The sequence below is a fragment of the Podarcis filfolensis genome, assembly GCF_964270895.1.
Source record: "Podarcis filfolensis genome assembly, chromosome: 13".
Lineage (NCBI taxonomy): Eukaryota > Metazoa > Chordata > Lepidosauria > Squamata > Lacertidae > Podarcis > Podarcis filfolensis.
The window spans coordinates 23,081,804-23,109,127 of record NC_139615.1 but is presented as its reverse complement, the minus strand read 5'-3'; the positions used below and the strand labels follow the sequence as shown (position 1 = coordinate 23,109,127).

Here is a 27,324-nt window from a genome sequence, read left to right as displayed (position 1 = left end):
GATCCACCCTAAACCAGCAGGAATCATAAGCAAGCTGAGCGATTCAGGTCAGGAGTTTGAAAAGGTATGGCTTGCAAGGTGGTGGGCAAGGCCTCATTCTTTTAATAAAAGCTGTCTATCATAAATTTAAACTTAAACGGAAAATATTTGGGGCAACCAGGTGTTCTGGGTAGAAGCCTGGCCCCCTCATTTCAGGGATGCTTCTCATGAGACCAAAGGCACACAAACAGCAGGCCCATTTTGGGGCCAGTGCACTAGATACTCACAGTTGTTGGTCATCATGAGATAGCAACTAGGAACAACGAGCACCTTTTAGAAAATAGAGGGGAGATTCATCAATCAGCGGGGTGAAGTGTTTTCTCCCCAGCTTTCTGGTGAATACGTTGTTTAGGAGGATAAACATGGGAGAGACAGCGGTGAGTCAGTTTGCATATTAGGCACCGTAAAACACATTGGCATGGGCATGCATCGCACAGGGATTTGCTGCTAACTCATCAACAGCCAAGAAACCATATATGGCATAGAAAACACTCCCTTAAGTAATCACCTTATCCTTCACAGCCAAACTCTTCTTTATCTTCCAGTATATAATTCACTGTTGTTTTTGAAGCTATAGAGAAGTTGTTCATGGAGCAGTCTGGTGTGACTCATAGCAGAAAGATGGTGAACACAGCAGTTTAAACTGGATATGATGCATCCCATTGTGTGTATGTTTTTCGCTTCATTCACGTGATGACATTCTCATTCAAGTGGCAGCCTGTGCTCCCCCACCCCCAATTTAATTTGGATTTTCTTGATCCACAGACAGTGTAGTAAGGGGGGGGGGAATGTTACCCAACTGGGGATGTACTGAAACTCTTTCTGTTGGCAGGATTGTTTTGGGTTGTTGTTTTTTAAAAAAATGTTTTTGGCAATGCTTTGCTGGGTACTATCGATCACTGCACCGCCTACGATACAATATGATATCTTTATTGTCATTCTCCCATACAGAACAATGAAATTGAAAAATCTACGTAAGACATTCAAAACCCCCTAAAAACTCTGAAACCCCCATTTTAAAATACAATATACCCCTATAGAGACTCCTTATACTGCTTTTAAAACCAGAATTGCATTTGGGTAGAAACTGTTTCTCAGGCGGCTAGTCCTAGTCTTTATAACCCTGTACCTTCTTCCAGAAGGCAGAAGCTGAAAGAGATCATTCCCGGGGTGCGCACTATCCTGCGCTATCTCTGCAGCTTTCTTATGGCACCTGACAGCATAGATTTGATCTAAGGTGGGAAGAGTGCACCCAATTATTCTCTCTGCAGTCTTTACAATCCTGGACGGCACTATTTTTTCCCTGGTCGTGCAGCTCCCAAATCACACACACAGACCATAAGTTAATACACTCTCCACAGTACAATGATAAATGCCATCTGAGAGATTGTTTTTCTGGAGGATTCTCAGAAAATATAACCTCTGCTGTGCTCTCTTTATAAGGTCTTTGCTGTTTTCTCCCCAGGTTAGGTCATCTCTCAACTCCATTCCCAGAAATCGAAACACCGAGACCTGTTCCACGCACTGGCTGAATATTCAATTTACATTTCCTAAAGTCCACAATAATCTCTTTTGTTTTCTTTAAAGTAAGGAGTAAGTTGTCTTTCCTGCACCACTCCCCCAACTGCTGATTGGTGCCTGAAAGCACTGAACAATTTGAACCCTAAGAATACAGCAGCAGCAACCTCTAATATTCAAATGCCAAAATACTCCTTCGGTGGGTGGCATACATTTTAAGCTATCATTAATGGAATGTGGTCGCAAAGAAGCATTGTAATTTTGGGGGAATTGATCTGTTATTAAATTCTAAAAACAGAAGGGACTCAAATTTCCTGGAAGTCATAATATATATGGGAATAAACCTGGGCTGTTAAAAAGTCATTAAAAGGCACTCTGGACATATTCAGACACACTTTTATTATTTCATATGTTCCTTGACAGAGCACTGCTACATTATTATGCACTGCTAGAAAGACAAGCAGGTTCCTTCTTTTTTTTCCCTTCCGAGATCTGCTTCTCTTTGCCTTTGCCCTTCAAATGACACATGTCCAGCCTCTAAATCAAATGGTGATGGTCTTTTCCTGTTCTCTGCCCTCTCTTGCCATGCTTCGGACAGTCTGTGTTCTGTGTTCCCCACCACTAGCCTCTCTTGCATATCTATTCTGTCAAGAACATTTTTTAAAAGCAGCTGAAAAATATATTCCGGAAAGGGAATTCAGTCAACCAGGGCTTTGCAAATTTGGCCTTTGCTGCATACCTGAAGTACAGGTTTCCCTTGAAATGGATATAGGGAGAGATTATATTGCATATAATGCTTTGAGTGTACTTTTACACTGCTCAGATTATGTGTGTCTGTGCACAGCCATGGAATCCTGAGTCAAAAATTTTCCAAGCTAGGACCTCAGCTCTGGTAGTCCACATTGCAATCAATGCCATAAAAATTGTAACTAGGGTAGCAACATTGTAAGTACCGGTAGTGGCTAGAAAACTAGATTAGCATCAGGACATTAAATCTCCAGTCATCATTAAAACTGACTGGGTGATCTTGGGTTGTCTTTCACTCTAAGTTGTGCTGTGTGGTGGGTGCTTCACAACCAAGTACAGTACTCTGCCCTGAGCTACTCAGATAAGGGTAGGGGGGAAAGGAAATAAACAAGCTGTAAGCCAGGAATTTGCTGAGAGCCTTTCTCTCACCTCTGAGCAGCCCATTCACACCTATAAATCAAGAAGGGAGTTCAGCTGGCTTGAATACCCACCACCTCTGGTTTTAGAAGTTAAACCTTGCTTAGCTTTCTCTCTTTAAGAAACTGATAGTGATAGACAGTGCCGATCTCGATAGGGCACTAGCTTCAGTTTCACTCAGCAAACATGGTGCAGCAGGAGGGAAGGGAATGCCCTGCAGACCTGGGCAGGTGTTTGCTCTTTCCTTGTGAGAAATTGCTGATAGGGTATTGGGTGCCAGGTTGCCCTTGCACAGCGATATTAGAGCTCCTGCTGAGACAGAATCTCACACTCAGTGGACCCAGCTCTGAAGCCCACAGGGAAAATATATGGCCACTGGGGGGGGGGAGTGCAAGCAACCTGCCTGATAGGTCTGTAAATGATTCTGAAAAATCTATTGCCATGGATTGCTCTTTTTAATCCACCTTGCTTTTTAACCAAGTATTGGATCTGATCCGGGCTTACTATCATCCAGGACTCACCAGAACCTTGCCTGGTGTTTCAGTACCAAGGCTCACTGGAACACAAAACTAATAATAATGACTAGAATACCACTGAGTTGCACAGCATGCTTTCCCCTTCACCAATGAGCAAGTAGAACCAACCTTCCCACCACTGAAGTTAGGAGCCCTGACTTCTTCACACCGCTCAATAAACAAAGACTGCCCCAACCCTATAGGTAACACAGATGGCTGCCTAGGGCAGCAGTTTTCCAGGAGCAGTAGACTAACCAGAAAAAATTATTAAGGGGGAAGAGTCATAATTGCATCAGATGTAATTTTTCCAGTTTGAGGTTCCTTTTCCCCTTCACAATTTAAGTCTGCTGGGACTTTCCACAGAAAAAACTGTAATGACTGGATAAACTCTTGTAGGGGGAACAAAATTTCTCTCCTCCATGGTTTCCTCAGTTGCAGCTCTTCTCTTTGATCCATTTGCGTAAACAGAGTAGAACCCTTGGAGAGGAAATATTCCTTCTTCTCTAGCATACAAGATGCTTGTGGCTTGGGCGAAGGTGTTCATAACAAAATGGAAAGATGCTAGAGGTTTGTGTTCATATTTTCTATCTGAAACAATCATTTTTAGAACAAATTTAAGGACTGTGCTAATTGGATTATAAATAGCATGGCTTTTTTCCGCCATACACACAGACAGAAAAGACACACCCTTCCTTCAAGTCAAAGCAGTGAAAAAATGAGCAAGATAATTTTTATATTATAATATTTAACATTTTAATGAGAAGACTTTTTCATAACTTGCTTCTTTCAAGGTTGGGATTACTGAGCTCTTTTTACCTTTTGCGTAGCCAGAACTAAGGATCTACTCCTAAATATTTTGTGATTCTGTATTTAATTTTTGATTCTCTATTATAACTTCAGTTAACATAGCCCCTCCTTCCTTTGTTCAAAGAACCACAGGAGAGCCAGCTTGTGGTTCTTTGAACATGAAACTTCTCTTTTGCTCTGAACCTTTTTGTTCTTTAGCCTGAACAAGATATCGCTGTAATTAGAAAGCTCTCTTCAGTGTTTTTTAATAGCTTAGCCATTCCAAGATAAACATATCACCTCTCTTGCTTTATAGTTTCCCCTTCTACCATTGTTCCCTTTCAGCTTTCAGCTGTCTCAGGTCAAACGACTGGATAAATTATGCTTTAACCACTATGGCTAGTAGGTGTTGATAGATTTATCCTCTGTGAATATGTTCTAATCCATCTCCCATATCTCAATTATCTTTTTAGCTTTGACAACGTCCCACAGCAACAGGATTCTCCTCCCCTGCAATCTTCTCTTGTTGATGGAGTCTTCCATGCAATTTGACTTTTGCTTTTGGGGTTTTTTGGGGGGGTTAAACATTCCATTGGGAGTAAATTTCAAAAAAACCAATTCCATCCCCACTTCTCTGTCCTGTTGTGCTTAAGGCAGAAACCTAATGCCTAACTCCATGGATATACCGCATTTTTCGCTCTATAAGACGCACCAGACCACAAGACGCACCTAGTTTTTGGAGGAGGAAAACAAGGGGGGGGGGATTCTGAATCCCAGAAGCCAGAACAGCAAGAGGGATCGCTGTGCAGTGAAAGCAGTGATCCCTCTTGCTGTTCTGGCTTCTGGGATAGCTGCGCAGCCTGCATTCGCTCCATAAGACGCATGCACATTTCCCCTTACTTTTTAGGAGGGGAAAAGTGAGTCTTATAGAGCAAAAAATACAGTACTTTTGCTTGGGCTTCTAAATATGCACAGCCACAAAGGGTTGATTGCAATTAAGGAGGAAAGAGCCTGGTGAACTGCTTCCATCCAGCTCCCAGTGGTGGCCTCCACCTGTCACCACAGCAGCTTCTGAAGGACCATCTTGCCCTGCAGGGAGCAGAGAAGAAGCGGCTGCAACTTCTTCTGAACAGACAGTGATATTTACTGTAAGTGGTTTGTTTTTTAAAAAAATATGTTTATTTTAGTAACAATCTAAAGTAAACCTCTTTGTGAGGTTTGCCCGAAAAGTGGAATATAAATATCTTAAATAAATATGGGGTTTTTTTGTTTGCAAGGAAATTAGATGACATAGGTTATTTAATGAGCATTCATTCTGATTTGTTTTTGGGGAGGTCTGATGACACATCAAAGCAAGTGTTGCCTCACACTTTCCAATGCGTTTCCTGATCATTTTCCTTATAGCAAAAAGTTCGATCTTTGGGGGAAGCAGGTTTGTTGCGCAAGACCTCCCAGTCAACTATAATATGGCAACGTGAATTTGCTGGTATGTGAATGAATTCCACTGGAAAATAGAGAGTCTGGATTAGTAGTAGTTAGTGTGTTGAACCATGACACGGGAAAATTAAATGCAGAGCTGTGAAGCTTGCTGAGTGACTTTCATTGAGTCATTCTCCCTCTGCCTAACCTGCCTCAAAAGGTTGTAGTGAGGATAAAGAAGGGAGTCATGTTTAATACCCTGAGGTCCTTGGAGGAGTGCAGGATAAAAATGCAGTACATAGGAATGCAAACAAACACACACATGGTCAACTGATGATTGAGCATCGTCTCAAGCTATCTATTACCTATGGGAGTTCTCTGAGCCAAGTTTCATCTAGTTTAAGCCATGGACTCTGTTTTAAATGCTGGCACTCAGCCCTTGAAGATGTGAAGTAATCAATTAGAAGAGAAAAGCTCTGAATATTGGCAGATTTCAAACAGGCCTCAATCAGTCCTGATGCATCTGATTTTAGGGACAAGGGCTTTCAAGTTAAGAAGGTGGAATAGCCAAAAAGTCTTCAGCCACAGCACCTCTCTTTTTAGAAATTAATGTCTAGTTGTCGTCTTCTAGTTGACTCTGGGGTTGCGCGCTCATCTCGCTCTATAGGCCAAGGGAGATGGCGTTTGTCCGCAGACAGCTTCTGGGTCATGTGGCCAGCATGACTAAGCCGCTCCTGGTGAACCAGAGCAGCACACGGAAACGCTGTTTACCTTCCCACCAGAGTGGTACCTATTTATCTACTTGCACTTTGACGTGCTTTCGAACTGCTAGGTTGGCAGGAGCAGGGACCGAGGAATGGGAGCTCACCCCATTGCGGGGATTCAAACCGCCGACCTTCTGATCAGCAAGTCCTAGGTGCTGTGGGTTAAACCACCCGGGTCCTTCACTGTCAATTTACGAGAAAGAAAAAACAATTATCAGGTCTCTGCCTCAGGGAGTTTACAAGATATCTTTTTATTGTTGAAGGGACAAAAAAAGTATAGAAATAAAGGCTGAGAGATAAAGGTAGCATGTGTGAAATATATTTGCACTGCCATATACTTTACCAATTCGTGATATTTAAAAGAATATTTACGATATTCCTGCATTACGGTGACCGTTGCAGAGAGAGGGAGTGTTTAAATGACCATTGAATTGAACTGATTTATTATGGTCACAGACCAGAAATATAAAAGACCATTAAACATAACAACTAATTCATTCAGTGTAACTTTGAAATTATTCTGTTTAAATTACAGTTCAGATGCTGTTTGGGGCTGGAGCTCTAAAAGCCCTGTTTTGATCATACTTGTGAGACTGAAAGCACCGATATTCTTAATCAGTTGAAATTTAGAATTTAGAACTTGCATTTAATTTACTTATTTAAAATGACACCATCTGTTACCTAATTTTCATACAATCAAATGTTCCCACTGATATGCTGTTACATATTCAGAGCTTTTATTACTGTATTGAACTCAGTTGCAGTTTCTTTGAGTAAACCTGCATTTGTTTTGGCCACAGAGCTGTATCTGTATAAAACGCTGGAGAAGTCATTTGAACAAATGTAGATTGCAAGAACGGTTGATGAAACATCACTTCTGGGAAGCTCCAAAGGTTTTCCACAGTGTAATCACGATTATCTCTGCCATGCACAGAATGTGAGAACATATATGAACACACTGAAATGCATGATCAATGTGTTCTGCAACACTTACAGAATTATGAGCCATTTGCAAACCATTTACACTGGTGAGAAAGCAGTAGGGGAAAAGGCACCACAAAAGCACCATGCAAATATTTTCTACAGGAATAGTCTTTCTTGCAGGAAATGCAAAGACACATTTGTGTCCACATTTACCCTACAACTTCAAACATGAATAGCACTGAATTAATCCTGAATTATATCTATTTAAATGTACTACCAGAGGATGTTATTCTGGGATTGGTGCTGTTCATGCATCTAAGTCTTTTCCAGCATTCAGATGGTTACATCGGCATAAAAATACTAGCTCATAATTCCCTCACCCTTAATTTAATCCAGTTTTACTCTTTCTGCAGAAAAATCTGATAAGCTAAAATAGGCCCAACTGTTGCTAGTGATATCTGAAGAACTTGTCTGAGATATTAAGCCTCTGCAAGCACTCTGAGAATATGCAATTTGTTGAGTTCCACAAAACAATTTACTGCTAGATCTAAAGCCCTGTGCAACTGAAACATTTGCAAGCTCATGCTGGTTTTACCTCATGGACTGGCAGGTATATGTTCCCCTTGTATCCTAGAACTTACCTTGATCTGGAAGGCACTTCTGAGCTGGTGCTGTAGAAGTCTTTTGTGGAAACACAACAACAGACCATTCTCTTGTTGTTGCTTGTTTCTCGTGTCCTATGGCATCAATCTGCCCAGGTGTCATCGTTTCTGGTGCCGGCTGAGCTGTTTCCTCTCTGGCCCAAGCTGTGTACACTGGGTGGGCAGAGCGTTGCAAAACAGTCAGATTTTTGCTCTGCTCAGCCTGTCAGTTGTGCCTGTGAGAGCTGGCTCATTCTAATCTCTCCCACTGTGAGAAGAAGGCAACATGTGTCACAGGCTCAGACACAAGCCGGGCAGGCTTCCAAAGTTAGGCAGGGGAAGCAAAGGGAGAGCAGTGAGGTGATGGCAACAATTCACGGTGCCAGAACTAACTCCAAGCTCATCACCTGTGTGGGCAATGAGAGGCTGGGTATTGCTCAGGCCCAGGACCCTCAGCCCAAAGAGGTGAGCAGCCCAGGTAGAGAGATGAACTTCTGGCAATGGGGATGAAGGTAGACAGGTATGGGGATAAAAATAAAACAATTTTAGTGATGAAATATTACAAATTAACTTCACACCCAGAGGATATAAGTCTGGGTTTGAATGAATTCACACACATTCACATAGTGATTGTAAAATCATATGGTGGCTTCTACTGTATTTGTAAAAGAGCCACCATAGATCAGATTGAATGGCCAGATCTGATACATCATCTCCTAAGCAGTACTTTAACTGGAAGTCTTTCAAACATTCAGTATTAAATGATGTCATTAAATGATAAGTAAACATCAAATAATGAATTCTTGTGCGAATCACTCACTATCTGTGACATTTTCTAGGCTCACCACCATAAGGAGTTGTACATGATCAGTTTCCATTTTTGAGGTCCACGGACAAGGTGCTTATAGCTGTACCTCTTAAACTTACCGGTACTTATTTTTAAAAAACAAAAAAACAAAAATAAACAAAATAAATAAAAATAAATCTTGGTAGTGGCACCCGCCCTGTGGAATGCCCTCCCATCAGATGGCAAAGAAATAAACAACTATCTGACTTTTAGAAGACATCTGAAGGCAACCCTCTTTAGGGAAGTTTTTAAAGTTTTATTGTGTTTTTAATATTCTGTTGGGAGCCTCCCAGAGTGGCTGGGGAGACCCAGCCAGATGGGCGGGGTATAAATTATTATTATTATTATTATTATCATTATTATTATTATTATTATTATTATTATTATTATTATTATTAAAAATATCAGAGCTGTTTTCAATAATTATGTTTTAAAATCATATGGTAATATCTATATAAAAATGTGAAAATCAGTAATGAGCAAACTATTATGGAAATATGTGTTCTTAATAGCCTGCAAAAACTTGACAGAAAAGAAATGTTTTTGGCAGGCGTTTAAAAGTTGAAACAGAAGGCAGCTGCTGAATCTCTGTTGACAATACTATTCCATACCGCAATACTGGGCTGATGGCACAAGAGACTCAGTTTCTTGTCATCAAGTGAGTCTCAACAACTCAAGAAACCAACAACAACATTCCTGCAGATTATCTATGTGATTGAGCTGCGATGTAAGAGTTCAGGCAGCCGAGGTACCCTAGACCTCGTGTAAGTCTTTCAGGGCTTTATAAATTAATGCAAGGACCTTGGATTCACAGTAGATGGGGAGAAAGTTCCTATGTTTTAACAATGGTGTCAATGAGCCACTTGCTCATCATGGCTAATATGAGTTAAATGGCGATGCTGATTGGGAAGGGGGCAGTTCTAGGCGTAGTGATGGAGGATTGGGTGACTGCTACTTTGAAATAGGTAGTGGTACAGCTACTTCTTAATATTTTTTTCCTGAATCCTAAGTCACTTAAAAATGACTATCTGATCACAAATACCCCCTTTGGGGGCAAGGTGCTGTGTTGGTGGTATTTAACTTCTGGCAGCTCCAGGCATTTTTGGAGGAAATTGATTATTTGGAGCCATATATCAGTCTGGGCCAAGCTTTGGGATAGAATTTGCTTTTGTCAGGATAGAGGACCTTTATTCTTGCTGGATTTGGCAGTGGTTTTTGATACCATTGACCATTTTATCCTTCTAGACCAATTCTGTGACATGCGGAATCATGGACACTGTTTCACAATAGTTCCATTGCTTCCTGAAAGGTTAGTTTCAGAAAGTGGTGTTGGGTGACTATACCATGGCCTTCTGACAATTACACCATGCAGCAACTATGCCTCGAGCTCCGGGCTTTACTTAAATATGCAAAAAAGGGGGTAAATATTTGTATAGAGAAAAGTTATCAAGAGGATGGTGACAAACACATCTCTTTCAATGTGAACCTGCCCCAATCAAATATAAAGGAGTTGAAGACTGATTGGAAGAGCAAAGGAGATTTCAGAGCAGAGATGAATCCCTCTTGACTGGACTCCAGTATTGGAAGTAAGCCCAGATTGGACATAGTATCTGAGGAATGGGCTGCAATTAGGCAAGCAGTTGATGGGGGGGTAGAGATCCTCACAAAAATCAATTACCAATGTGATTGGGGCAGATCTGCATTTAAAGAGGCTGAATTGCCATTATATATTTAGTTATTTTGGAAAATGTTGGTCTGACTCTGAAAGTGCCTTACTGAAAATTACATCTACTTCACCCTGTGGTTAGCTAGCCCATCTTAGTTCAATACTCCTTAAACCACATAACGCTTTATCAGAAAACTTGTATCCTAGGAAAGAAAGTTGGATTATCTAACAGAAAACCATTCTTATTTGTAAAAGATTATTTTGTCCATATATATGAGCTGCTTCTGAGAAACTCAAATTGTGTTACAGTGAGAGGACTTTGTTTTCTAGATTGATATAGTAATAAGAGACAGCACTGTATAGTGACAACAGACTGGGAGCAAGCAAATATGCAGTTCAGATCTAATTTCAACCACAGATATGCTCTTTATCTGTGTGGTGGGGCTACTCTGAAAGCACATTGTCCTTTTCTAGTCAAGCAAACAATTTTTTTCTCCAGGCCTGATCTTAGAGGGAGCAGACTGTTCTGTGAGACTGCAGCAGAAGTTGGCAACGCACAACACTGATTGACTGGTACCTATGAAACTCCTAATTAATGACATACAGCTATGGGTGTGCAATACACTAGATATTCCTGCATGTCTAACTACTTACACCTGAAGATTCTCTATGTGTCAGGAGTGGGTAGCTAAACTGCCACCTTCCAGATGTTGTTGGACTCCAGTTCCTGTCAGCCCTAGCCAGCATAGTCAGGGATAATGGAAGTTGTGCTCTAGCAACATCTATAAGCGTTCTTGAAAGACAGCATACTTAATGTTACTGATATTTCTCAGCAATACATATAAGGGAGTGAGCAATGAGTTCACAGTGAGCAATAAAAAGGTAAAGGTACCCCTGCCCGTACGGGCCAGTCTTGACAGACTCTAGGGTTGTGCGCTCATCTCACTCTAGAGGCCGGGAGCCAGCGCTGTCCGCAGACACTTCCGGGTCACGTGGCCAGCGTGACAAGCTGCATCTGGCGAACTGGCACCAGAGCAGCACACGGAACGCCGTTTACCTTCCCGCTATAAAGCGGTCCCTATTTATCTACTTGCACCTGGGGGTGCTTTCGAACTGCTAGGTTGGCATGCGCTGGGACCGAGCAACGGGAGCGCACCCCGCCGCAGGGATTTGAACCGCCGACCATGCAATCGGCAAGCCCTAGGCGCTGAGGTTTTACCCACAGCGCCACCCGCGTCCCTCACAGTGAGCAATGGTAAGGCCCAAATCACTGGTCTACGTTAACTGGCGGCATTAAAACAAGTCCCAGAACCCTTAGTAATATGTAGTTTATTTGGCAGACAAGTTGGCATTGAGAGTGCTCCCTTGAGACAGAAAATGGAAAACCACTGTGATACAACACTGAATATTAATACTATCAGATTTTAAATACCAGTGCATGTCATCTATCAAATTATCACTCATCAGATATCAGATACTGAAATCAATATGTGCCAAATATAGATAACAAATATCAGGAGAATATTCAACATATATTTGATTACAGAGAATAATTTGACATCAAAATACACAAAAGAGAATTGTCAGGAACAAGTACTGTATGTTTCAGTCCAGAAATGGGAACTGGCAGTGATTACTTGGTAATGAGGGGAAAGTAGTCACATATGCCAAGGCACTCTCTTATTTACCATTTACATGTCCCATAACTGGTGCAATGACTTTGACCACTGGGGAAAGCATTGGCTGGATCTGAACCAGAGTCCAAGGAAAGAAAACCAAATGTTCTCCAAATAAATAGCTAATGAACTTGGCGTTTGCCCAGCATAATCCAAGCAGAGGCAAGGAGTGAAAGCAAAGGTCAGGATGTGGTGTCTGAGTTAACTCTGCAAAAATGATGGGGCTAAGAGCCAACCCCCTAGTGCGACCTATTCTGTGGCCCCTTGAGATATTTGTGGTGAGAGGGGATCATCCCATAAACCCGCCTTGTAACATTAGGCCAGCCCAGCCCAGCAGCTGCCTCAACTATTTACAATGGCTGGCTGAGGTCCTGCTCATTTGCAGCTTTGGGACATGCCCTACTTTACAAGGTAGTCTATCTGCTTCTCCCTTTTACAAGCAAAAATAAGAAAAATGTTTGCACCAAGAATTAGAAGCCTTAATTTTTTTTGCAATAAAACAAAGACATCAGTTTAACCTTCTGGAAAATGTGTGCCAAGTTCCTGCCTATTGCTGACTTCTAGTTTTCTTTCTAATTACCGGTATGTGGTTAAAGAGACCAGGTTCATGTGCTCAGGTTTGTATGTATAGATAATCATTTTCATTGTAGGACTAAACAAAGCCAGCAACAGAGAATTAGAAATTAAAACCTATTCTGCATGCTTAGATTCTAGATAGGGAATTTGAGTTTGGAGAGAAGCTGCAGCCTCTGACCTAGATGGAGATGTGATGTTTGTAGTTACTTGTAGGCAAGAAAGGTGAGAGTCCTATGATAGCCCCTTAAAATCTGACTGATTTATGGGATTTAGTAGGTAATGCTTGTTTCATCAGATGCATCTGATTCATAAATATGATGAAGGAGAACACTTTGTCCATGCTCATTTTTCAATATTACTTAACATGTTCTAAGGTACGCCATGTAATTCAAAACAAGTGCTAAATCTGGGCCTTGATGAGTCCAACCTCATCAAATAGGTCAAAAAAGGGTGCCTATTCTGACAGATTTTACAGTGTCACTGCAAATTCCATGGTTTCACATTTCAGTTGCTTTCATCATCATCATTATTTTTATGGTTAAAAGATGTATATAAACCGTTCCCAAAGGCTGGCCCAGGACCTGCTGTTGTACCTTTAACAGGAATTTGACATGCAGATGTTAGCGGGTAAATGCTGATTTCCGTGCTGTGAAAAGTTTCATCTGATTATTCCTGCACACTTAACAGCTATAAAACACAAAAGGGTAGGCTATCATCTTCCACTAGGCACAATCTCCGTGCTGTCTCTGAATACTAGTCACTGGTGAACAACAGTAGGAGATGGCTGTTACCCTCATGTTCTGCATGTGGGCTTCCCAAAGGCATCTGTGGGAAAGAGAATGCTGGACTAAAGTTCCATCTAGTCCAGCATCCTGTTTTCACAGTGGTCAACCAGCTGCCACTTAAATAGTAATTGTAATTAAATTACTATTAATTTAACAGAACATTCAAATAGTGATCAAATAGCACAGGTTATAAGTCTGTTATGTTATGACATGCTGATCTCTGTGTTGAGACACAATTGCCTGAGGGCCTCAGAGCTGAAGGGACTATGGTTATGCCAATGGTCAGGGAACAACAGGTTACTGGGAGGCTGCACTCTTTGCCTCCCGAACATCAATGTAAAAGGGGACCATCCTAGCTCCATCCATCGTCCAGAGAAGGAGCAGCTGCAAAGGACTTGCTTCTGTCCTCTCTACCAGAAAGTGACACTTGGGGGGGAAATTGCCTGCTGTTCTCGGACTTCAAGAGGCAAGGTGAAAGAACACACTGGACCCAGCCATCGTCCAAAGGAAAAAGAGCCACTAACTTTAATTAGAGGCAAAACACTGGCAAGGGAAGATGAGCCTGGCCCAAACTAGATATAAATGCTTTTAGCCCTGTGCTTTGTTCTGGCCTTGAGGGACTGATTTCTCTTCTCTGCCTTTTCTTTCCACTCCCTTCCCTTGTGTGTCTTTCTAGTTTGCAAGCCTAGTAGCAGCACCTCTCTCTTTATTGCTTTGGGAGACAATAACTGTCTGAAAAGTAAGGTGAAAGTAATTAAAGGGTTTTTGAAATGGATTCCCAGAGAGACCAAATGCCATGTTACACTGCTATTATCTACCTTTCCATGGCGACAGCATGCGATCACCACTTTTCTCATAGGGGAAATGTTCCAGTCTCCAAGGAGCATGCCACAGCTGTTGCTGCCGCCATGGTGTCAGCTGCAAGCAATGCATCCTTGGAGGCCAGATCTGCTGCCCCTATGGATCCTGTGCTGTCTGAGACAGATGCCTCCTGGGTGAGCTAAGCCTTGCTGGCACATGTGTCTCAAGTTGCCTATAGAAAACTCATTGTGTCCTTTGCACACTGAAGGGCTCTGGAACACTCAGGTTTTTACAGTCATGATGCTATTTTCTGTATGTTTGTTTCTCAGCTCTGCCCAATGAGCACACATCTGTTCAGATGTTTTTGTTGTATCTTTTGTATAATTAAACTTAAATCAAACAAACAAAAAACCCAACAGTTTATCTACTTGGTGCCTTGAGTATCCTCTTCTTTGCTTTTGGTATTTTCCTGCCAATTTTATACTTCAGTTTTCTGTTTATAAGCTGCCTGAATTCCCTCAGTTCCCTTCACTGTAGTGTACAATCTGTCTATCATTAGCATTTCTGTGCTCATTTAGAGTTTCATATTTTTCCTGCATCTATTTTAGAAATCCTCCCATTTTATTTTTCCCCTCACACCTCTTTATGGCATTCCTTTGGTCTGTTATTAATAACGAGGGTTGTTTCCCCTTTGCTTTATGTTCCTGCCTTTTATTGGTAGGGTGGGTGGGTATGCATTGAAATAGATTTGGTTATACTTTTCAGGAATACTTACATGATTTTTTTCTCCTCATGCCTCATTTTGTTTCCTTTCTGTTTCCTTTTACTTCCTTCTGTTTCCTTTCACTATATTATATGAACCATCAACAACTGCTCATATTTTTCTATGCTTGGCAAATTACTTTTATTTTGAGAAACATTCATAAATATGTTCCCCACAAATAAATGCCCCACTCCCAAATCTTTATGCTAGTTTTGATCAGAATATCATCAGTGTCTGTTAACTAGACTTGAACTGAGCACTTTTTGTCCTTTTCTATCCCTGGGTTTGTTTTATTTATATTTTATTTAACAAAATGTGTAGACAGCTTAATAAAAAAAGAAAAACAATCTAAACTGCTAATGCAAAGCAGTATGAAATGCATATAAAATCAACAAAGTCTAAAAACAAATATAAATAATGAAATTGTTTTTTTATGATGTTACTGTGGAATAGTGAACTATGTGAACACCTTTCCATGTTTTTTTAAAAATACTCCCATGGGGTGGGGGGTAGGGGGTGGTAAAAAAAATACCTGAGGTGCCAGTACTCATATATTGATAAAAATGCTGTGGGTACTGCCACAAAATGGTTGCCATGGTACTGCGAGTAGAGTACCAAAATATCCTGCTGCTCCCTTTTCCTGAAATTATTGTGTGATTTTTCTCAATTCTTAATTATTAATTTTCTTCAGTTTATACTCTACTATCAATACTTTCCCCCTTCACATATTTTTTATTTATGCAGTTGCATTCATTTATTTTTTTTATCCAGTCTGGTTTTCTACAATTTCTCTCCCAACTTTAAACAATTACTACTCTCAAAATACTCTCCAGATGTAGTTTTCAAAGTGCCAGTGCCTAGTTCTCTTATTTTTCTTCTTTTCTGAGATGTACAATGGTTTCAACTATTTTACAAATTCTGTCTCTCATTAGTCATTCTTCCTTGTGCAGTTACTTTCTGAAATTATGTTTTCCTCGTGTTAGAAACTGGATGGAAGTTCAGTGTGTAACGCTCTTTCTCTCATAAAATCTACAATGGCTCTGAAGAGGTAGTTGCAGTTTTTCAAATCAACTGTTGTTTACTTCAACTGTCACCAACTGCCGGTTCCTCCCCTTTCATAACTGTCAAGGCTTTTTAGTGTTTCTAGAATTTGTTTCCTATAGGAGAGTTCCCACCCCTCATCACTCTTTTGAAACTTTTGTCCCCTTTTGTCTTTGTCATTTTCTTTTTTTAACAAAGCACGGGACCGCTAAGTTTGCCGTTTATAGGGATGATGATTACTATCCCGAATGGCTCGGGCACCATATGAAAGTTAAAACAAAGAAGCAAATTGTGTCCACAAGTTTCAAATCCAGTAAAATGCCTCAAAAGAATAGGCACAATATGATTCTGTTGTTTCACATTAATTAAACAACACCAAAAAATCCTACCCTCAATCCAGATTGTACAAACAAAAGAACAGCACAGAAGAGAGAATCCTGTGAACATACCTTTCTCTACTTTATAGGGGGCAGATATTATTATTAGTTAATTAATTAATTAATTAACCCTATAAAATTTTCTTGGTAACGAACAGGAAGCATTTTTTAAATGCAATACTGAGCCTAAGGTTGCAACCCGTTTTTTTATGACCAGGTTTAGCTTTCCCTGACATTCTTCTTAATGGAAAGGAAAAGTTTTGATTTTTGCATGTCATTCAGTGGCTAATCCACATCATTTACATAAAATGGTTTTTTTTAATTACCGCCTTTCCATTGTCAGGGCAGTTCATAAAGTAGTACTGAAATACAGTAAGAAATAAAGTAATGGCCTAGAATTTCAAGTAATTTCAAGTGCTTCTCTAAGGATTTTCAGGGTCTGCCTGTCCCTCAGTCTGCTACATAAAATGATTCACCACGACCTACCAGAATTCCTGAACCTTTGAGGGCAATGCTTCTGTCTGCGTAAATATGTGTACTTTTAGAAGGAAGGTTGGGTACGAATCAATAGAATTAAATAAATGTATGCTTTGTCAAAATTCTAGGAAAAACAGCAGGACATCTATACATTACTTTTTCTAATGGTCTTTCCTGAATTCTGTGGAGGAATTGTAACTTGTATTGCCTTTCTTACCAACTTGAATATTTGATTGACTGTATATATTTATATATCAATCGTTCATCTCCTCCCAATAAATATCAGAACTTTAAGAACACATGAAGAGCCTATCTAGTCCAGGATTGTTTTCACAGTGGCAACAAGATGCCTATGGGAAGCGTGCAAGTAGCTTATGAGAGCAACATCACTCTCCCACTCCTTATCCGCAGCAACTGATATTCAGAGCATACGGCTTCTAATCCTGGAGGTAATATAGCTGTTAAAACTAGGAGCCAGTGATCGTTTTATCCTCTGTGACTTTGCCTATTTGCTCTCCAAAGCTCCTTTTATAGACTTGTTTGTGGTGACAATCTCGGTCTTCTGGCAAATCTTCAAGCAGTCCTCTCACAGTCAGCGACTACTTTTTCCACGTGTCTTCATTTGCGCAGTTGTATCTCATTTTATTTGTTCTTCAAAGTCCACTTTTTTTAATCCATTTTTTCCTTTTCCCTTCAATTCAGGTGCTTCCATAGTTGTCCTCCATTCCTCCATCTTACCTTTTTTAAAAAAAAAAAAAAAAAAACCTCCTCAAAGCTTGCTTCCAATCTTTCAAACAGCAGCAGGTTTAAAACTCTTGTGGCTACCGCTTTTCCAATGCCCTTCACTAGGCAACAACTGCCATCTCCAGGGAAACTAGATCAATAGAGGCGAAAGGGAATCTCAGGGTTTATGGGCAGATGACAGACCTCTTTCCCTGCAATGTTCTGCATTCCATTTCATCACTATTTGATTTACATTGTAGGCAAGGCATTTCAAGAGAGCAAGGTATTCAAATCAAATGTCATCATTTGCCAGTGATGAGATGGTTATGAGCTAATCACTTAACGCATGCCATCATTTCGGTCTAGTAAAAATCCTTGAACGGTTCTCTTTGTGCTTTTTAAAATTCCACAGCTGCTGAAAGACTTTCTTAGTACGCAACTGCTTGGCTTATGCATCTGGAACCAAGCTTAAGCACTCCTTTTCATGGTTACTTAAAAATTGGAACAGCTGGGGAGGGAAGCTTGGGGGGGGGCTTTAAGCTTTGAAGCAAGAATTACAGAAATAGTCAGGCATTAGCACCACAGCAATGAGCCACATAAAGTGATTTCAAATGGTCATTTTAAAATAGTGATAACGCTTGAAAAACACTGACACTGAATACATGGCTTTTGTATTTATACAATAAATAAAGCAGGTTTGTGCCATTAAATCCAAACACTCTCTATTTTTAAAGTAATTGCATAGCATGTGCTTTACAGTTCATCTCATTCTAGTCTTTATGTGGATAGGGGGTTTGCTCACAAGATTAATTGCTGAAACCTGTTTAGAAGAAGTGGTGAGTGGTTTGGATCCTATGCACACTTTCTGGACATTTATAGAACTGAACTGAAAATATCGATTGAAGTCTATATAGGATTTAAGGCATGACTAATGCATCCCATTGCTTTCAGTGGGACCTAAATGCAACTAAGGGCTTATCCACACTTACCTTTGCTCTGCTCTTTCCAGGTACCATCCGCGCTTTAAAACTCCATTTTCCAAGTGACCCTCACTTGTTTTACTCTGGAGCTTTCCCTATGAAAACCCTCTCCTTAAAGCTTAATCGGAGCAAATGGCAATCCTTTGAAAACTCAAATCGACAACTGTGACGATTGAGCACCAAAGAGCAGTTTTCACAGTGAAAGCTCTGGGGCAAAAAGAAAGGAAGAAAAGCACTTGAAAGTGGAGCTTTTAAGCACAGATAAGTGTGGATAAGCCCTTTGTCTGGATCCAACTCAACATCCATAAGAGAGGGATGTGGAAGTGTGTGCTTGTGTCACAAGATCCATCCTTTTTCACAGTAAAGGTCAGCAGAATAAAGTCAGGGCTGTTTTGCAGGAATGCATCACCCTGTTGTAAAGCACATTTGTATGTACTTTGTGCATTCTTTTGCATGTTTTCTGCCTACAGGATAATGAAAGCATGAGTTATGCTTCCCATTTCATGTATTTGATGTAATGATAGCAAATAGATATAGGAAATCTTGGAGAGCATTTAGTGATTTTCTTCCATGCAAGTTCCATGTTGAATCTTATACCACTTGCTTTGAAAGCAGGAAGCACAGCTGATGCTTCCTGTTCCCCTTTTAGCAGGTAAATTAAGCAGATATTGTTCTACATAAATGCTCCCTTGTTCTTTGTCCCATGTAAAAGGCACTACCATTGCCAAATTCCAGGCTCTGTCTAGGGATCATGGGTTTGTGCCTTAAGAAGAGCACCTCCTGGAGGGGACTGAGTGTTGCGGCTGGAACAGTTAATCTGCATTCAGAACAGGGCTATGTTGAGATAATGACTGTTATGTTTATGTAACTGTTTCCTTCAGTGCTAGGTGTGACTGGCAAAGGGACTGAGGTGCCATGCATAGATTCCACCCACACACCCATGTCTTGGCTGTGATGAGAGGACCCAGGTGAACTGTTAGGAATCTACAAGTGTGCGAACACACCCACATACATTTAAATCTACTAGTCGCTTCAAAGTTCAGAAGAAAATATTCTTCATTTGGAAGTGAGAAAATGAAGCTGCCAGCCAAGGCCTGAGAGCCTACATAACCACTTCCCAGTTGCATGTCTAATCAGTGGTGACTGGAGGAGTACAGCCTTTAGAGTTGTGCAGAAGAGAGAATTTCAGCAGGTGCAGATTTTTTCACACCTGTACACCTGGTCAAAATATGCAATTTCTAAATGACAAACAAGCTCCTTGTTCACCTTTGCTTCTGGTCATCCACGCACTGATGGATCCCCATGCTAACCCAACAACTCCTGTTCACATCTGGACTTGTCAGGAATGGAAATTTCCTGGGGTCTATTTCTGGAGGCCATGCTCTGTCAACAGCTCTTTGGCAGCACACGGAGTTTGTGTCCTGCCAGGAGAGTATTATTGTATTGAGCTGAGTTGTTTAATGTCAAAAAGAGGAGGCACCTAGTTTATACGGGCAAAGCACCCCAATAACAGACATTGATAGTTCCACTGAGACCCACCCCCAGAGGGCAGAGAGGGCGGTAAGGTGGATAGACTGTAGTGTGGCTTATTTTGGGTAGCCAGATGTAAAGGAGGGAAGGATTTCTGTCCCATTCACAGAAGTGGGGAAAATTGAATTTGGTCATGCCAGGGCTAAGAAAAGCTGCACATTATGAAAATTTCACTTCTGCATAGCTGCTTTTCATTTAATCATTGTATCTTGGAAAAGCATGGGATGCAAAAGTAATAAATATATAAACTTGGCTTTTGCACAAGACTGGATATAAAGACAATACAGAGACCACAGTTTTACCAAATTAAGTGGACAATTGCTTTTTTTTTTTAAAAAAAAAAAGTCATATACAGTGAAAGTGAAACACAGTCACACGTTACTTCAAAAGAGAAAATTTCTCTTTTGAAAACTGGATTGGTAAAAAGAAAGTTGAAAGGGAAAGTAAACAGGGTCAGACCTCCCCAGAATTCTTGTTCGTTCTTCAAAACCACAATAAATTGAAGTTCAGCCAGAATGTAGCACCAAGGCCAAGAGGACGTCAGTTTGGTTAACAAGCAAAATCAAAGAAGGTATTAGAGGAAAGAAATAATAGAACCATAGAATTCCAGAGTTGGAAGGGATCCCAAGATTCATTTGGTCCAACAACTTCCCTACAAGGAAATATTACATATTTGGGACTCTTTGGTTTAGGAAAAAGGTGAATGGGGGTGGGGGAGCATAAGAGTATAAAATTATGCCTTGTGTGAAGAAAGTGGATAGAGGGGGCGTTTTCTTCCCTTTCTCGTGGTACTAGAACCTGATGTCATCCAGTAAAGCTGAATGTTACAAGATCCAGGAAAGGCAAAAGAAGTACTTCTTCACAGAGTGCATAATTAAACTATGAAATCTTCTGTACAATTTAGTATGGTATAGACAAATTCATGAAGGATAAGGCTACGAGTAACTACTAGCCATGATGCCTGTGCACAACATCTAGTATCAGGCACTATGTCTCTGAATGCCAGAACACAAGCTGGGGAGCACAAGCAAGGATAGTGCTCTTGCACTCATGTACTACTTGTAGGCTTATCATGGGTCATAGGCTGGTCACTAAAAACAGAATACTGGGCAGATGGGTCTTTCATCTAATCCAGCAGGGTCCTTCATATATTCTTATGTTCCTTTTGAAGAACTTTTGTTGGAAACCAAGACTCCTGGCTCCTCGCTGTAGCTAAAATGAATATACAGTATATTGGGGTCAGTGGGAAGAGCCATGAGCTAGGAATTCTGATTCCTAACTTCTATAGCAACATCTTTTGAGTTGTGTGAATATGTTTTAGAACTGTAGAAAAGGCACAAAGCTTTGAATCAGCCCATCTGACATTTCAACTTTGGGCATCTACAGATTAGAGTTTGGAACAGAAGTCAGACCAGATGTTCCCCAGATGTTGCATGACATGTAGTGGTCAGAAGCAGTGCCTGATTTTTTGGGGGGTGGGAGGAGGAAGGCCAAATATATTATGTCCATCTGAAAGTCTATTGTGTAACTTGTCCCAGTTCATTTATAGAGGTGGGTAAACCATGGCTCACCAGTGCTTGAGGCTCAGTAAGGTACATGATTGAAGGCACTGCTCTCTTCTAACCATCACTCTGGCACTTAGAAATGGACTTGAAATCTTTTGACCTATACTGTAAGCATGCAAGTGGGCACATGGAATGCTTTGTCTCTCATGCCTGGACCTGTTCTGGAGGCATCCTCCTCCAATCTGTCCTCCAACCATCAATCTCATCCTAGTGAGTAAACAAATTAAGCAGGCAGGCAAAGAGAGGCGGCTGCTCGGAAGTCTTTGCGGGTAAATGGCTGCATGCCTGACCTTTCCCTTCGCCAAGCCCAGGTGCTGCTAATGTGGTGTCAAGTATTAATTACCTTCCAAATGAGGCCAGGAGGGTCAGGCTATCTCCCTGCAGCTGGTTCCTCCCAGAGTGAGAGGGAAGCTGAGCAGAAAGGACAGAGGAGAACCCTTCTGGGAGGGCAGAATTTGCAGTTTGAGCTGTAGATTGATTTGTTGGTATAATGTGTTAAAGAGGCAATAAACTCCATAAAGCTTACTATCAAGACAGTGTTATCCCAATAGGCATTCCATATGTGCCATTTGTCATGAATATTCCTGCCTTGTTAAGAGCGTAACCATAAGCAGGGGTCATAGAATCATAGAATTGTAGAGCTGGAAGGGATCTCGAGGGTCATCAAGTCCAACCTCCTGCAATGCAGGAATCTCAACTAAAGCATCCATGACAGATGGCCATCCAACCTCTGCTTAAAAACCTCCAAGGAAAGAGAGTCCACCACCTCTCATGGGAGTCTGTTCCACTGTCAAATAGCTCTTACTGTCAGAATGTTCCTCTTGATGTTTAGTCGGAATCTCCTTTCTTGTAACTTGAAGCCTTTAGTTTGAGTCCTAGCTTCTGGTGCAGGAGAAAACAAGCTTGCGCCATCCTCCATGTGACAGCCCTTAGGTCAGGGCAGCCCTTGGCAACATTTGACCTCGACAGAGCCTAGTCCCTCCTTCCCAAATCCTGGTGCCTTGCTTATCCAGCTTTGGGAAGACAGCATGAGGGTGGCAGGGGTGTGTGTCAAATTTTGACCTTGCTGCCCCCTTCTGAGCAAAGCTATAGTGTGCAGCCCATGGGTACCATTTTGAAGTACCTTTGTGGACCATTTGGTATGGATAGTTGGACTGCCCTGCTTTAGATATTTGAAGATGTCTATCAGATCTCCTCTCAGGACTCATCTACACCGCTGCAAATACGTTTTAAATGTGTTGTAAAGTGCGATATACAAATGTGACCCTAAATGGTGACAGTGAACTATGCAAAACTCAAATGTATTTTTCAAAACTTTTTTAAAAAAGCATTTTCACGGGGGTTTTCTATGTGTGTAGATTCCATCTCAGTCTCCTCTAGACTCTACATGAGTCCTAGAATGTGTTTTCACTGCTGTGGCTCAACCTTGAAATATTTATTAATACAAACAAAGGAGGCTTCTGGAGCATGTGTAGAGTGTACATGAGCTAGCATGCAAGGAAAACCTGTCTACAAATTGCAGGAATGTAGGTCATTTCCTGCGACCTTTCAGCATGCAGAAGATGTGGCATCAATAGCTATGGAGCAGTGGTGGTGCAAGAGGAAAAATGATGGGGGCACAGACAGGGCCAAGTTACAGGGCCCATCCTAAACATATTCTCTGAAGTAAGTCCTATTGGTTTGAGCTGAGTCTTCAATAAGAATGCTTAGGTCTGCAGCTTCAATTTAATCTATTATTAATGTATTAATTTAGGGGCGCGGGTGGCGCTGTGGGTTAAAGCCTCAGCGCCTAGGGCTTGCCGATTGCATGGTCGGCGGTTCAAATCCCTGCGGCGGGGTGCGCTCCCGTTGCTCGGTCCCAGCGCATGCCAACCTAGCAGTTCGAAAGCACCCCCAGGTGCAAGTAGATAAATAGGGACCGCTTTATAGCGGGAAGGTAAACGGCGTTCCGTGTGCTGCGCTGGCTCGCCAGATGCAGCTTGTCACGCTGGCCACGTGACCCGGAAGTGTCTGCGGACAGCGCTGGCTCCCGGCCTCTAGAGTGAGATGAGCGCACAACCCTAGAGTCTGTCAAGACTGGCCCGTACGGGCAGGGGTACCTTTACCTTTAATGTATTAATTGCATGTGGAAAATGCTTTTCCTTCAAGTAACCATAGGTATCCGGTAGTGGTGGGGAGGTGAGCTACTTGTTGGGGGTTGCTGCCCTTGCCTCCCCTTCGTTCTGCCTTGGCCAGTGGGGAACCTGTATGGCTCATGGAATCCTGCTGATCATGTGAGACTCCTCTCTGGGCTTCTTCTTTTTTAAAAAAGCCTTGCCTTGTTAGATTAGAAATAAAGCCAGTAACCCTGTAAGTGTATACACAGTGCTCTTTCTGGTAATTAATAAACAAACAAACAAACAAACAAACAAACAAATTAGGTCCCGCTATTCATATATTGGTAAAAGCATTGTGGGTTCCGGTGCAAAATGGCTGCCATAGACAGAGAAAACAGGTGCTGCTAATCGGTGTCAGTGAGAACTATCACAAAAAAGGCCTAGGTGCACATAAATAAGAAATAAAGAACAAATCTAATATTTAAAAACAGATTCAACCGTAAAATTAGTAGGAACATGTGCAGCAATAAAATATCAAACCACATGCAATAATCAGCCTTAAAAAAACCGAACATGAGGAGCATCTTCAGTGACTCACTCAAACGGCCTGGCATTGGCAAGCCTCCTTTTTTATATAAGAGGCTTGCAGTGTTGTGACAACTACAGAGTTAAAAACAAAGCAACCTGGGCATCAGGGCGGGTCCAAGACATTTTGCTGCCTGAGGTGGAACAGCAAATGGCACCCATCTCTGTTCAAGTCAAGAGTCATAGTGTCCTAAACTGGCACCTGAGGCAGAAAATCCCACAAATGCCTGTCCCTGGGAATATAATAATAGCAATAATAATAAATTAAAATGTAACAATTTTCTGCCCTTCTATCAGAGGTGGTTTTAGGGTAGAGTGACTGGTTTGGCTGCAGGGGGCGCCACAACAATGCTGTAGAATGGAGTGTGAGAGCCCAAAGTCCGCCATCTCTTCCATTATGCTCAAAGTCAGCTTCCTGAGAGGAGCATCTCACTCAACCTAACAGCAGGGCTGATACAGGTAGGCATTCTAACATAACATTGTACCCAAAAGAGACAAATAGATGAGTTTACTCTGCAGTCCGGACTCCTGTTTCCAGTGATAATTAAAACAATACATGAAGTGAATTCAGCCGGGCATTTTACTACATGTTTTGCATGACAACCTAGGTGTGTGCATGCCTAGCTGTCAATACATTTTGCTAATGGAGGCAGAAAGAGAAATGGATCCCCCAGTGCAATGCAAGGTATACAGTGGTACCTCAGGTTAAGTACTTAATTCGTTCCGGAGGTCCATACTTAACCTGAAACTGTTCTTAACCTGAAGCACCACTTTAGCTAATGGGGCCTCCTGCTGCTGCCGCGCCACCGGAGCACGATTTCTGTTCTCATGCTGAAGCAAAGTTTTTAACCTGAAGCACTATTTCTGGGTTAGCGGAGTCTGTAACCTGAAGCGTATGTAACCTGAGGTACCACTGTATAGCACCCAAGATCAGTCAGGTTCATTTAGGACCTGAGGCAGAAGAAACCATTACATATTGATGAAGTGGAGCTGGTTGTGAGGGGGAAATGGATTGCAAAAGATTTTAACAGAGTATTGCTGCTTTGGTTGAATAGTCATTGTGTTTATCCGCTATACATTTGAGGTTTGCAAAGGAAACCAATACTTTATCTTTTACATTTCCTGACCTTTCAGATCTACTGGCTTACTTCTTTTTTTATTTAAACACATGTTAACTAAGAATAATAGTTTATGCATATGATGACATGAATTGCAACTTTTCCAACAATCTCACAAGATCTTTTTGTGTTGCTATAAATGCCTACAGACCTGCCCCTCCATAATTTAAATACCAACATCATTGATTTATTAATCACCTTCTAAAGAAGCATCTCAAGGCAAGCCACACAGAAGATAATTAAAACAGTTAAAAACTCAAAATGCAGCAAAAATTAAAATAAAGCAAGTCTAAAACTGTAATAGAGTAGACACATGTGGCAAAGATCCATTTATCCAACTAAATGTGGGTTAGCTTCCTCATGAGTTGCGCTAGATGATCCTCAGGGTCCCTTCCAACTCTACACTTAATATGATTCTATGAACTACCCACCCCCAGCCAGCCAATGCCAGGCTGGCCTCATGAGGAAGCTAGCTAGTATTTTTCCCAGCCCTTGCTAAATTCATGAATTTGTGAGTTTGCTCAAATCCTAACACTTCACTAAATGTAAAGATTATGCGTGGCCTGCTCCCCACCCCAAATTCATATTGATATATATCCCTCCCCTGATAATAAGATACATGAGTATGCAAGGCAAATGCTGCCATTTCCTGGGAATGTCCAGATTCCTAATCCTTTGGTTGGGGCCTGAATTCCTGAAGTCAATCAATTGTTGCTCTTAATCCCTAGCAGAGTAGCAAATGACTAATTAGCTGTATGCCCAATCTGTCAGTTTTGCTGGCTTTCTATTCTCACCAGGGCCTGCAAAGAGGCAATCTTTGCCTTGTACGGCCAAGGTTTCCTGTGTGGGTACCACTGAGGCCCCTGTTGGGTACCGCGGAAGGCATCCTTGTCCCATTGCAGAGGAGATAGCGACATTCTTCCCAGTGACGTCTCCAGGAGCTGTGAGAAGGAATGAAACGGCCAAGGGGCAGCACAGAGCAAAGAGGGTGGAGGGGAAAGAGGTATAAATAGATGTGTTGGGCTGTAAATAGTCCCCCTCTGTGGCCATGCTGAGTGAAGGCCTGATGACAGAAGGACGTTCAGCAACACTCCAGACGTAGGCCCAAGCAGCTGTTGCTTGGGGGCTACCCTTGGGGATAGCAGAGAGCAGGGCATTCATAGCTTCCAGTTGTACCTATTTGACTGGAATGGCATTTGCTTTCTCACTGTATGTACCAGCTGCTGCTTTGTACTCAGTTCATCTGTACTGCTGGAACATAGCCACTAAATGCTTTAATTATGACTGATAGAATTTGCCTTGAGTGTGGCCTGTGCAATGGAGTCTGCAGAAGACCCTGTGTGCTGACAGTATTCTTCCCTGAGAACAGTGCTGTTGCTGACATATTACTGGCTCAAGAGAGGTGTTTTGTCCTAGGGGAGAGGAAGCACTTGATAGCTGCTTAGTAACTACCCAATACACTCCTCAACAGGACTTCGTTTCTAAAATAAGAGGGGTTAGGGCAGGAATTGCAATCATGGTACCCTCCAGATGTGGAATCGAGTCCTTGACCATTGGCTACACTGACTGGGTTGATAGCTTTGATAGTACAAAACATCTGGAGGGCACCACATCTGGAGGGCTACCTTTATGTTAGGAGTGGGGGAGAAATTTGATTCACATTTTAAGGCAAATTCAAGGTCTAAATCACAGAGCCTAGGGCTTGCCAATCAGAGGGTCAGCAGTTCAAATCCCTGTGACAGGGTGAGCTCCCATTGCTCGGTCCCTGCTCCTGCAAACCTAGCAGTTCGAAAGCACGCAAAGTGCAAGTAGATAAATAGGTACTGCTTCGGCGGGAAGGTATAAATGGTGTTTCCGTGCGCTGCTCTGGTTCACCATGCTGGCCACATGACCCGGAAGCTGTACGCTATTTCCCTCGGCCAGTAAAGTGAGATGGGTGCCGCAACCC

The 27,324-nt window shown here is 41.7% G+C and overlaps 1 protein-coding gene across 6 annotated transcripts in view; it reads right to left on the bottom strand.

The window, feature by feature from the left end:
• Positions 1 to 18,952, bottom strand: part of LOC310746629 (putative serine/threonine-protein kinase SBK3) — a 29,266-nt gene extending 10,314 nt beyond the window's left edge. The window contains exons 1-2 of one of the 6 annotated variants that reach the window (XM_083580598.1): positions 18,919 to 18,952; positions 7,771 to 7,944 (exon numbers count right to left, since the gene is read on the bottom strand). In XM_083580598.1, coding sequence (XP_083436724.1) covers positions 7,771 to 7,944; positions 18,919 to 18,937 — 193 coding nt within the window. In that variant the 5' untranslated portion in view covers positions 18,938 to 18,952. Of the gene's footprint in view, positions 1 to 266; positions 1,713 to 7,770; positions 7,945 to 14,138; positions 14,851 to 14,896; positions 16,762 to 16,788; positions 16,964 to 18,918 lie in introns of those variants that run through there. The other 5 variants (XM_083580599.1, XM_083580597.1, XM_083580596.1 and 2 more) reach the window with 5 other exon arrangements.
• Between the last annotated feature and the right edge of the window lie 8,372 nt (positions 18,953 to 27,324).